Genomic DNA, 12,432 nt, shown 5'->3' on the forward strand with positions numbered 1-12,432 from the left:
GAGAGTGAAAAAGTTGGCCTAAAGCTCAACATTCAGAAAACGAAGATCATGGCATCTGGTCACATCACTTTATGTGAAATAGATGGGGAAACAGTGGAAACAGTGTCAGACTTTATGTTTTTGGGCTTCAAAATCACTGCAGATGGTGACTGCAGCCATGAAATTAAAAGACACTTACTCCTTGGAAGGAAAGTTAATACCAACCTAGATAGCATATTCAAAAGCAGAGACATTACTTTGCTGGCTAAGGTCTGTCTAGTCAAGGCTATGGTTTTTCCTGTGGTCATGTATGGATGTGAGAGTTGGACTGTGAAGAAGGCTGAGTGCCGAACAACTGATGCTTTTGAACTGTGCTGTTGGAGAAGACTCTTGAGAGTCCCTTGGACTGCAAGGAGATCCAACCAATCCATTCTGATGAAGGTCAGCCCTGGGTGTTCTTTGGAAGGAATGATGCTAAAGCTGAAACTCCAGTATTTTGGCCACCTCATGCGAAGAGTTGACTCATTGGGAAAGACTCTGATGCTGGGAGGGATTGGGGGCAGGAGGAGAAGGGGACGACAGAGGATGAGATGGCTGGATGGCATCACGGACTCCGAGTCTGAGTGAACTCCAGTAGTTGGCGATGGACAGGGAGGCCTGGCGTGCTGCGATTCATGGGGTCGCAAAGAGTCGGACACAACTGAGCAACTGAACGGAACTGAACTGAACTGAAAACTACAAGCAGTCCGTGTCCTTATCCTTTGACATAAAAGGCTTTTGCTTTAGTTTCCCACGCCTCCTCTGAATCTCAAAGGCTGGCTCAAGAGTTAATGATTAGGAAATGTGAAGGTGCAGAGACAAAGAGTAACTGTTGGGTTTGGGAACTGCTAATAGTTTGGACTATAAATCTGCCATGTGACAGAATCACTGAACTCAAAGTTCTCTGAAAGACAGAGAATAAGGGCTGACACACATTCCTAAGTTGTTTTTACAGGAAGCAGATAACCTCCAGATGAAAACACTGACCATAAGAACACAGATCCTACACTGGTTAAATCAGAAAGCTGATGATATTTGAAACTCCAACTTGATGCCAGCCTTTCTGAGAATTATGCACAAGCTGATCACACACTCTGCAGCCTTCTCCCTCACAACTGCTTTTAATATCCCTTTCCTGAAAGCCATTTGGGAGTTCAGGTCTTCTGAGCATGAGCTGCCTGTTATCCTTGCTTGGTGTCTTCCATAAACAGTGTACTTTACTTCAACAGAGTCTGGTGTCAGCAGACTGGCTTTAACACTCTAGGGTGAGTGGACCAAAGTTGGTTCCGTAAGACTACTATCCAAAGAACTATGCATTAAGTTCCTTTCCAAAACAAATGGTCTAATATACCCTTGTATATAGCTCTGAAATTTGAATCTGGTGAAGTAGTTACATCTGTCCTCCAAAAATTTTTTAACCATTTTTTCCCTACAAGTCACCCTAACTGAGTCCCTAGAAAGCAGTCTATGTGCTAACACTTTGGAAAATAAAATAGCTAAAAGATAAAAGGACCTTTCAGTCTTTATATCTATCAGTAGAATCACTGATAGCAAATAATGCTCTTAGGAAGCAGTTTGTCCATGCTTAGGAAATCTCAATCTTATTGATCCCTTGTTTAAATATTCCATAGTGGAATATCTTCCACACAACTGTGAAAATCTTCTTAACAACAGTTACATGAGGCTCACCTCAGAGTAAGACAGTTTGATAACTGTCAAACTAGGGTTTATTTTGAACAAAAAAGCTTTCCAACTTGCCAACAGAAAGTAATAGAAAGAAACAGAGAGAGTAAGGATACAAAAGACAACCAACTCTATAAACACATAATTAAAGCCCAATATCAAAAGACACCCTACAGGGAAAAATTATTATTACATCAGTATCTAGAACAGGGAAGATCATCAACTATTTGCTTTCTTTTCAAAAGAGAGAAAAAATGAGAAAGCACTCAAATATACCTAATGGAAAGCTATATATATATATTTTCCCCCCCAAAAATAGCATATGGCACCACTTCTTTTGTGTTTGTAAGTTTATTCTTCATGACATTCTAAAAACTTTGGACAAATAGAAATACCAGAAGAGTTATACCTATAGAAAGCCATCATCTTTAGGATTAAGTAAGATACTTTACTATTGATCCACTTTGCCATATTTATCATCAGTAAATTCATTACACCTACCTTTGAATAATTGAAGGGCTCCTAAAAATTTTAGCTATAAAGTACATTGTTAACAGTCAAAAATGTGTTCCTACTGACACACCTTAAATGTAGAAGTGTATTTCGTTGGGGGAAAACAGATTAGATAAAAATACCAGAGAAGAAAAGGAAATATTTTAAAATAATATTTATAAAGTTTAGACAACTTACAGAAACAGAAATACTATAACTTGAACAACATAAAGAAAAATATTATGTTCACAGTCATATACTCCTACTAAATTGAGCAGAAGTCACTTTAAAATATTATTGCTGAGTCTTCTCTACAAAGAGTATTGTCTTGGGAAAGTCAGAACCAATAAAAAAGTAAGCCAGATCCCCTATTTTTTTTTAACTGGCTTTAATTTTGTTTTGTACTTAAAAGATTTAAACTGGTCTCAGGACACAAGTGAGGCAATTTCTAGCCAGAGGCAACAAAGCTCCTATAAACCTTTTCAAACAGCTCATAAACTGGCATGGCTACCAGGGGTGTGGTTTCAGTTAAAAGCTATAATGCTTTGAAAGCTAAACTTTATAACTAGGTGAACACTGTTTACAATGGGAAAACAAAACACATAATCTGGATTATTTTCCAGCAAGATTACTCTATATTTCATGCTCCACTTGATTTATTATCAAGTTCATATATGACCATATATAACAAATCTTTGTGGAAGGCACTGCTTAATGGATGAAAAATAATTATATGAAAATAATGACAGGGTCAACCTCACGACACTAAACGAGAAACAACTGAACGCTCTCTGCAGACAAAAAATTGGTCTCCAGAGAAGGCCCTTGTTCACAAAGTCCTTAAACTCATTCTTCTATGATAAAATAGTATAGATACAGAATAAAGAAAAGCATTTTCCCAAATGGGGAGAGTACAAAGTTGTCTAGTTTATGACCTCCCTCACCCCCTCTGAGCAAGCTGTTTTTTTAAGTGCCAGTTTGCTGGTTGATTTTTTTCCAGGTTTGGGAGGAAACAGGGAAAGGGTGTTGGAACTGTGAGCATTAACCAAGTACCCTGTGGCTGTTCAGCAAGCAAATAACCAGCTCAACTGCTGACTGTGGAAAGACTGTGCTACTGATGGTTACTTGTCACATGACACTGTCTTAGGTAAATGATTTACACGGTAGACGGTCACCTCCTGGTCACACACTATACACCAAACTCCAAAGAACAAAGGCCAACAATCTGTCTGACTTTCTACTGTAATTCCCATACACTTTCACAATCACTTAACTAAAGAAATAATTATAGGTGTTTAATCACACACCTGGATCCACCGGTCTGGGGGTTCTTCGGAGTCCATTGGTCCGTTTCTATGCAGAAAGACAAAACAAAGACTTTGTGTTATCAAATTGTATTATTTTGCGGCACTCTGGAAGTCCAATAGATGCTGCACTACCTCCATTCAACACTACTGTAAAATAGGTAACTAATAAGGACCTACTGTATAGCACAAGGAACTCGATGCTCTGTAATGCCCTATATGGGAAAAGAATCTAAAAAAGAGTGGATATTTGTGTACAGAAGAAACTAACACAACATTGTAAATCAACTAAACTCCATTATAAATTTTTTTAAAAAGAGTATTACTAAATCTGATCAAAACACTCAGTTCCAGTTTCTTTTTACAATTTTTGTTTCTCTAATGTCTTCTACTTGCTAAATCATTGATATGACACTATGGGAAAGAAATACTTTTCATTCACCATCTCTGAGGATTATATGACTCACTTTTTTCAGTCATAAAACAGGAATTATGAAAATAAAGCCTAGGTAGCCATTTTTTGCTTAGAAAATGCCCCCAGCAAAGAGTTTTAATCTCCAAAATTCTGATGCAGCTTTTTTTAAGCCTGACAGACCAGAGACTGGAGAAAGTATACAACCTCCAAACAAAGATCTCAAGCTCTGATTTTGAGCTTGGTATGGTAGTTTAATTATGAGATTTATGGTAGTTTAATTATGGATCAGTGGTATCTGACTACTTTAAGAAACAAAATAGACATGCAGCTTATAAACCATGAAAGTAAATTCTTATTACAGAAAAGGAATCCATAAGAAAAATTGTGATTATAAAAATTATAGATAAGATGCAAAACAAAAGAGTTTTAAATCTTTGAAAATGTGTGGTTACATGTTTGATTTTATAAGCATTAAACTCATTCCTACCCAATAACTATCGCAATCTCACTAATTAATAGGAACTTCATTTTCACTTTTGTTATATAACTAAATGCAATGCTCAGTCTATAATTACAATATAATTCAGATTTGCACAAGAGCAATTTTCTTTCTACATGTGTTGGGGTTTGTGCCTCTGTATGGGGCCCTGGTTTCATTCAGAGCAGAATTGGTTTTGCCAGGCTTACATTAACTATGGGTTTTTCTTAGGATTCCCCTGTTGTTTTTGTTCATAAGTTAAATGGGTCTCAAAGCAGATGTCAAGGTTCCTCAGGTAAAAGCAAATTGGAGAATTATTAAAAATATAAACTTTGCTTTTAACCCAACTATTTTTAAAATGCATTTGTTAAAACCTAATAGGATCATTAAGTCAGCATCGAAGCTACACTGAACAAGCTGGATGGCTGTACTGAGGGGAGAAAAAAAAACTAGTATAAAGAGAGGCTCTCCTTACTCAATGTGAGTGAGAAGAAAATACCACACTGGGCTTCTTAATAGCCAAGCAGAAAAAGGGAAGACACGGTAAGTTATAGGTTCATATCCAATAACTTGGAAGAAAACTGCCTTCAAAAAAAGTTCTAAAATTTTATACAATGTTTGGACCTCTCTATATGAATGACTATATTTTAAACAGGAAAATATATACTGATGAATGTCTTATGGCTGTTGATTGTCTACATTCCCCTTCATTTTCTTAATGTACAACAGACACTCTCTTTACACGACTCATTCTTCCTACTGTCAAAGTGCTTGGAAACAAGACAGGAATTCACTTGTTGGGTCTTATTCCTACTCTCCCTAAGCTAGAACTATTTAAAAATATTAACTTAGAAAGTGAAAAAGAGAACTTGAGTTCAAGAGCAACTCTGTAACATCATGAAGTTAAGATTAAAATAGGGAACACAGCGCAATTATTTAGAGTACGGATTCTAGAATCTGACTGCCTAAGTTCAAATTCAGACCCTCCCTGTCACTTGGCATCTTATTGGGAGCAAGTTTCTGCATCTGTAAAATGGGGATATTAATACCACCTACTTCATAGCATTTGTGGTGAGAAACGTGTTAATTCATGTTAAGTGCTTGGAACAGTTCCTGACACACAGTAAGGACTATTAAGTCAAAGCTTACTATTATTGTCATTATTATTAATTTCATGATATTTTGAATGTGGAAACTCAGTTCAGTTCAGTTCAGCTGCTCAACCGTGCCTGACTCTTTGCAACCCCATGAACTACAACATGCCAGGCCTTTCTGTCCATCACCAACTCCCAGAGTCCACCCAAACCCATGTCCATTGAGTCAGTGATGCCATCCAGCCATCTCATCCTCTGTCATCCCCTTCTCCTCCTGCCCTCAATCTTTCCCAGCATCAGGGTCTTTTCCAATGAGTCAGCTCTTAGCATCAGGTGGCCAAAGTATTGGAGTTTCAGCTTCAGCATCAGCCCTTCCAATGAACACCCAGGAGTGATCTCCTTTAGGATGGACTGGTTGGATCTCCTTGTAGTCCAAGGGACTCTCAAGGGTCTTCTCCAACATCACAGTTCAAAAGCATCAATTCTTCAGCACTCAGCTTTCTTTATAGTCCAACTCTCATATCCATACATGACAACTGGAAAAAACATAGCCTTGACTAGATGGACCTTTGTTGACAAAGCAATGTCTCTGCTTTTTAATATGCTATCTAGGTTGGTCATAACTTTCCTTCCAAGGAGTAAGCATCTTTTAATTTCATGGCTGCAATTACCACCTGCAGTGATTTTGGAGCCCAGGAAAACAAAGTCAGGCACTGTTTCCACTGTTTCCCCATCTATTTCCCGTGAAGTGATGGGACCAGATGCCATGATCTTCATTTTCTGAATGTCGAGCTTTAAGCCAACTTTTTCACTCTCCTCTTTCACTTTCATCAAGAGGCTCTTTACTTCTTCTTCACTTTCTGTCATAAGGGTGGTGTCATCTGCATATCTGAGGTTATTGATATTTCTCCTGGCAATCTTGATTCCAGCTTGTGCTTCCTCCAGCCCAGCATTTCTCATGATGTACTCTGCATATAAGTTAAATAAGCAGGGTGACAATATACAGCCTTGACGTACTCCTTTTCCTATTTGGAACCAGTCTGTTGTTCCATGTCCAGTTCTAACTGTTGCTTCCTGACCTGCATACAGGTTTCTCAAGAGGCAGGTCAGGTGGTCTGATATTCCCATCTCTTTCAGAATTTTCCACACTTTATTGTGATCCACACAGTCAAAGGCTTTGGCATAATCAATAAAGCAGAAATAGATGTTTTTCTAGAACTCTCTTCCTTTTTCCATGATCCAGCGGATGTTGGCAATTTGATCTCTGCTTCCTCTGCCTTTTCTAAAACCAGCTTGAACATCTGGAAGTTCACGGTTCACGTATTGCTGAAGCCTGGCTTGGAGAATTTTGAGCATTACTTTACTAGCACGTGAGATGAGCGCAATTGTGTGGTAGTTTGAGCATTCTTTGGCATTGGCTTTCTTTGGGATTGGAATGAAAACTGACCTTTTCCAGTCCTGTGGCCACTGCTGAGTTTTCCTAATTTGCTGACATATTGAGTGCAGCACTTTCACAGCATCATCTTTCAGGATTTGAAATAGCTCAACTGGAATTCCATCACCTTCACTAGTTTTGTTTGTAGTGATGCTTCCTAAGGCCCACTTGACTTCACCTTCCAGGATGTCTGGCTCTAGGTGAGCGATCACACCATCGTGATTATCTGGGTCGTGAAAATCTTTTTTGTACAGTTCTCCTGTGTATTCTTGCCAGCTCTTCTTAATAAGATCAGGTAAATGATAAATTTTTTTCTATTAAAGTACTGTACTACTACTATATTTTAAGTTTTTCCTCCTGCAAGTCATTGGAAAACAGTGACCCTGAAAGCAAACTTTTCTACAGGAAAAGTAGGCAGTGGAACAAAACTATGATTTGGTGCATTGAAAAAAAAAAAAAAAAAGAGAATGAGAAAATTTCAGCATCTTAGATCAAGTGCATTTTGAGACTTTGAGATTTATTACAGTTTAAAAGCACCTAAAAATATTTCATATATTCTAAAAAATTTTGAAATGTTTAGAACAATTTACACAATTTCAAAATGCAAATTTCAATTGTTCTTCTGTCATATCCCATCCAAAATACTCCTCTCCCCAACATATATTCTCAAAACCCTATATTCTCAAAAGCCTGAGACAGAGCTGGACAAGATCCATCTCAGGAGGAAGAGAGGGGTCCATCAAGTAGCCACCCTAGGAGCTCTTGGTGATCCCCCTCCCCCATGAGATCAGGCAATCAGTGTTCAGAACATTCTCAAACTTCTTTTGATTTACCAAGAAGTGGGAGGTGGGAGGGAGGGGACAATAAACCAACCTAATTTTATATCTAGCTTCATTATCTATTACCTTGCCTTTCTCTAAAAGAAATATCTGTATTGCCCAAGAACCTCCCTTCTTGTCTCTTTTGGGAGAAACCTAATTCTCTCTGTTGATTTTACCAACAAAACAAGGAAAGATTCATTTACTATATGAAACTGGCTTTGGTTCCTCTACTTATAAGGCAGAAAAACCTACATTAAGGAATAGATTGGAAGTATATATACATACACTAAATACTGATAGATATGTAATGACAACCTTGCTTTCTAGAGCTAGAAGTTGCTTCTGAAGGTCCACTCCAAAATGGGAATTTGGAAGAACATCCAGGTTAGGAAGATGGATCCTGTGGCTACTGAAAACTGACCTACCTTGAGAATGAAGTATAAATTAAAGACTCATAACCATTGTTATTGAAAGGGGAAGAGAACAGGACAAATTGGTCCATGGAGGAAAAAGACCTCCAACCAAGAGGGGGCAGGGTTTCATTGTTTACTTTCAGAAAGACTCCCAAACATCACATAAGCATCTGTGTTAAGAGTGAATACAACTTTCACAAAGTGTAAGGTATGTAGGGAGGTAAGGTAGTAGGGAGTATGAAGTGTAAGGTAGTGGGGAGGTATGGAGTGAAAGATGTTTCTTAACAGTCTCTTGCTACAGTTCTTCCTTATGCCAAGCTAAAGTTTCCAAATACATTGGCCAGTATAAGATTTCACTATAATTATCCATTCAAAGTAGAGATTATTAGCAGACTCACACATTAAATAAAAATTACACTTATTATAATCAAAAGCTAAGCAAGTCACTAAAACATAGATGCTACATTAAAAAAAATCAATGTGAAAATGAATTCTTTTCATAATGGCCCTAATGTGTAATTTTTAAGAATATTAAATGCCTGGAGAGCACTTTTTTTGTATCGTTATTTTGTACCAGTGTGAAAATTATTAACCACTTATTATTAGCACACTTCCTTTTCTGTAAATATGCCCATTTCTCATTACTTAAATAAAATCAAGTGAAATCATCTTCCCTGGGGGGGAATATACATCTAACAGTATAAATGTAAAGTAATATTGAGTTACAGTTCAAAGCTCTACAAGGATATCTGTCTCAATAATCTAATAATAGTGTGAGAGAAGAAAAGGAAGGCTACTTTCTAAGATCTTCACTCGCACTGCTGGAAGAATCTCTATAGTCCTGATGAAAAATCTTACCTGTCAACTAAACACTAAAAAAAGTTTACATTAATTATTTTAGCCCTAGCAGAACTTACGTGACCTATTTTTAAAATATTATTATCCTGTTATGCATTCCTTGAGCTAGATTCTAAAGTCTAAAATATAGCCGACAGATAACACTGAAAGGGTACACGTGAATTTTCTCACATCACATTCTTGCTTCCCAATATGCACAAATTATATGCTGATGCAAAAAAGTGAAAGCAGTTACCTCTTGTTGGACTTCTTGCTGTACTTTTCATTATTTTTAGCAACTATGTAAATACCAGTCCATTAAAAACATGCTAATATTATACCACTCTTAATCAGATATAATTGTATATGCTAAAATGATTTGATAAAGAAAGTACTTGTCTTTATTCTGAAATTCTCAGATTATTCTATTTTGGATTCATATTACTAATCACAGAACGTTTACATTTTAGTTTTCTTTGTTAGGATTTTTTGGGGAGGTCAGGTAAGAAATATATTACTTTGGCTGAAGGCCAAGGCACTAGTTGCCTATTATCTGCCACAGTTTTCATTCTTTTCTATTTTCTTAAAAGCGCTTTATTCTGAGAGGTGACAGGGATCTCGTACTTCTAAGCCATCAGACCTCAGAATCTGTTAAACCAAAGGAAACGTTATCAGATTCTGATTTGATCAAGAAGACATGATACAAATCATGATTTCGCTCAGGTGGAAAACTAGCAGAAACATACAGGCACATCCTTAGATGAATGCTAGAACTTCTTAGTTCTAGTGAATGTCAGGTAGCGACATTGTTTTACCCAGGATGCGGGCCACCCTTTCTCCTGTCCCAGCACAATCAAAAAGATTTATTCCAAGGGAATGCCTTCAGATGCATTAAGTTTTATAAGCCTCAGGGTTTGTGGAATTCTGTAGATGGAAACAAGAGAAAGGTACCTCCACCAGATTAGTGCTACAACATTGCTACAGTATTTATTTGAAATTTACCTGAATAAATGAGTACCTAAGATTCTGAAATGCGCATCTTACACACATTCTTAGATGAAATATTCACATTTTTCCTCTAAGATCTTCAGATGGTATCTGAAAACTCCTCTTATTTAACCTGTGCATTTCACTCAAAAGCACTTGATTACTTGCTCAAGATCTGTTTCCATCCATTTTAAAAGGTACATTTAACATTTTAGGGGTTTGAGCCTGCTTTAGTTAGCAAACAATCTGAAATGCAAAAGTTATATAAGAATAATGTAAACGTTAATCTTACCTCGGATGGTTTCAGCGTCCCTTGTTCTGAAACAAATGTAAAAATTGGCATTGTCAGTGAAGTTGTTTTGTTTAGCTAGCAACCTTAGCTTGTTCTCTGCAGCGTGGTCGAACACTACTGCTTTGTTTTCCTAATGATACCTGTTAATATATTTCCAAGGTCCCTCAGGCTGGGCTAGTAATTGTTTTGCAACCAGGTTCTCTTGCCTTATTGGCTGTCAGGGAAGTGACTCATAGTACTAAATGACTTCTAGGTTAGGCTTAACTTTTTCAATTGTTTATTAAGCAATTTCAATCTAACCACATTAAGCTCCTTGAAACAGGGACTTGCACCAAGCTTATGTACATAAGAGAAAGCTAGGTGGGAGCCTTTCTTTCAACATACCCAGTTTTAAGAATCTAAACACAACATGTTGTTATTACAACTGCCTATATTACAATTACTACAACAATTGCAAATTTAACACATACAATTTGCATATGAATTTTGCATTAAGTGGCTGTTTCTTTTAGCTTTTTGCGGGGAAGGGATACAGATTGATTTAAAGATGAAAATTAAAAATGGACAAGATTCAGTCCCAATGCTAATTTTCTTTACATCCCAGTTTACCTGTTTAGAAATAGAAATGACAAACTCCATTACATTTCAATTCCTGAAAATGACTAGCAGTTAGGAAGGGCCCTGAGATATGCAAGAGAGTAACTTGGCAGAGGGCAAAGGGTATCTCTGAGAGGAAAGACACACTACACGTGGAAAAGCTGGTGGGGAATATTTTTGTTTCCTTCCCCCATATCCAGGAGTACTTATGCATATTATAATTTCTCCAGACTGCAGAAAAACATCTCATCATTTTGAGCTTATGCTATATTTTTGCCAACCAGAATGATCCTCTGAAGAAGGATCTGAGAAGAGAAGACACTGATGGGAACATCAGGAGAGAAAAGGTAGTTCTAAAAGAGGGCTCTGTAGACTAAATAAAGTTCTGATAGAGGCTCCAAGAAGCCTCAGAACCAGAGTTCAAGGGGAAAAGTACCAGAGCACCTGAGTAGCTGTCAGATTGCTACACAGGAAGACTGCCTGGGACATGGAACAGGAGGTTTGGGGCCCTTCTGTTTTTTAAAGGACTATACCTGATTAATGGAACTGAAGAGGCATGAGCAAAAAGTCACCTTTCTGGAGAAAAGCAAAGCCTGCATTTCTTTTTCAATGTCAACCCTATCCTAACTTTCCTACACAACTGCTATGAAGGCATCTTTGCCAGGTCTGAAGTTGGCCTTTACAAAGGACGGAAAGCTATTTCCCTTCTCCTCTCTGCTAGAAATAGGAAAAGTTTCAGAAGAAAGATTGCCTAAGAGAAGTTGTGTAGGGAGAGGGTCTATGAAAGTGCCATTTGGCTGGATACTGTGCCCAATCTGAGAACCCAGGTTAGGTGAACTCAGGTTCCTAACAGACAAGTTGTGATACCTGTTACACTGGTTTAACCAGAAAGACCTATAAGCCAGAAAAGCCCTACACTACTTTCTTCTACTGTGAGTTAGAGGAAGAGCCTGAACTGGAAATCACAGACAGCAAGAAGCACCAAACAGGAGAGTTTAAATTTTCCATCCAAGCAGCTGAGGAAAGCTTTGCTATTTCCAGATGACCTCTCCATGGGAAAATCTCTTATCTTTCAGGGTCGGTGTTTAAAAATGAGAGTGCATCTTAATTTTAATTCAGAAATATTTTTTTTCTGACACTGCACAGAATTGTTGTTATGTCCTGGTGAAGTGGATCTGTTACAATATGTTTAAATATATATATATTTTTAGCATAAAACCTAGGATAGCCCACATGGCAGTAGTTGGCACATCACGTTCCAGTAGTGCTCTGGGTTTCCTCAGGAGGAAGAAATGACTGTATCTAAGGTGATGATCTAGCTATGCATATACCTGCACATCTTTACCTAGAAAACAGATCCAGGGAACAGAAGCTCCTCATCTACAGGCCCTTCCTATCTTGCTGCTCGGTTCAAGCCAGCCAACTACAGGCATGAGTGAGCACTGAGCACAAAACACAAAGCAGGTAAGGTCCAGGCAAGGTACGAATGGGACTGTCAAGTAAGGAAAAAACTAGACCTGGCTGACCACCGTACCCAACACTCCCTCCTTAACTCTCCTGCTGCCT

At 37.9% G+C, this 12,432-nt stretch overlaps 1 protein-coding gene across 1 annotated transcript in view; it reads right to left on the reverse strand.

Annotated features, from left to right (window-relative positions):
- Positions 1 to 12,432, reverse strand: part of VAV3 (vav guanine nucleotide exchange factor 3) — a 429,462-nt gene that overhangs the window by 138,559 nt on the left and 278,471 nt on the right. The window contains exons 18-19 of the mRNA XM_005678013.3: positions 10,270 to 10,295; positions 3,501 to 3,546 (exon numbers count right to left, since the gene is read on the reverse strand). Coding sequence (XP_005678070.1) covers positions 3,501 to 3,546; positions 10,270 to 10,295 — 72 coding nt within the window. The remainder of the gene's footprint in view (positions 1 to 3,500; positions 3,547 to 10,269; positions 10,296 to 12,432) is intronic.

Source organism: Capra hircus, chromosome 3 (assembly GCF_001704415.2).
Source record: "Capra hircus breed San Clemente chromosome 3, ASM170441v1, whole genome shotgun sequence".
Taxonomy (NCBI): Eukaryota; Metazoa; Chordata; class Mammalia; order Artiodactyla; family Bovidae; genus Capra; species Capra hircus.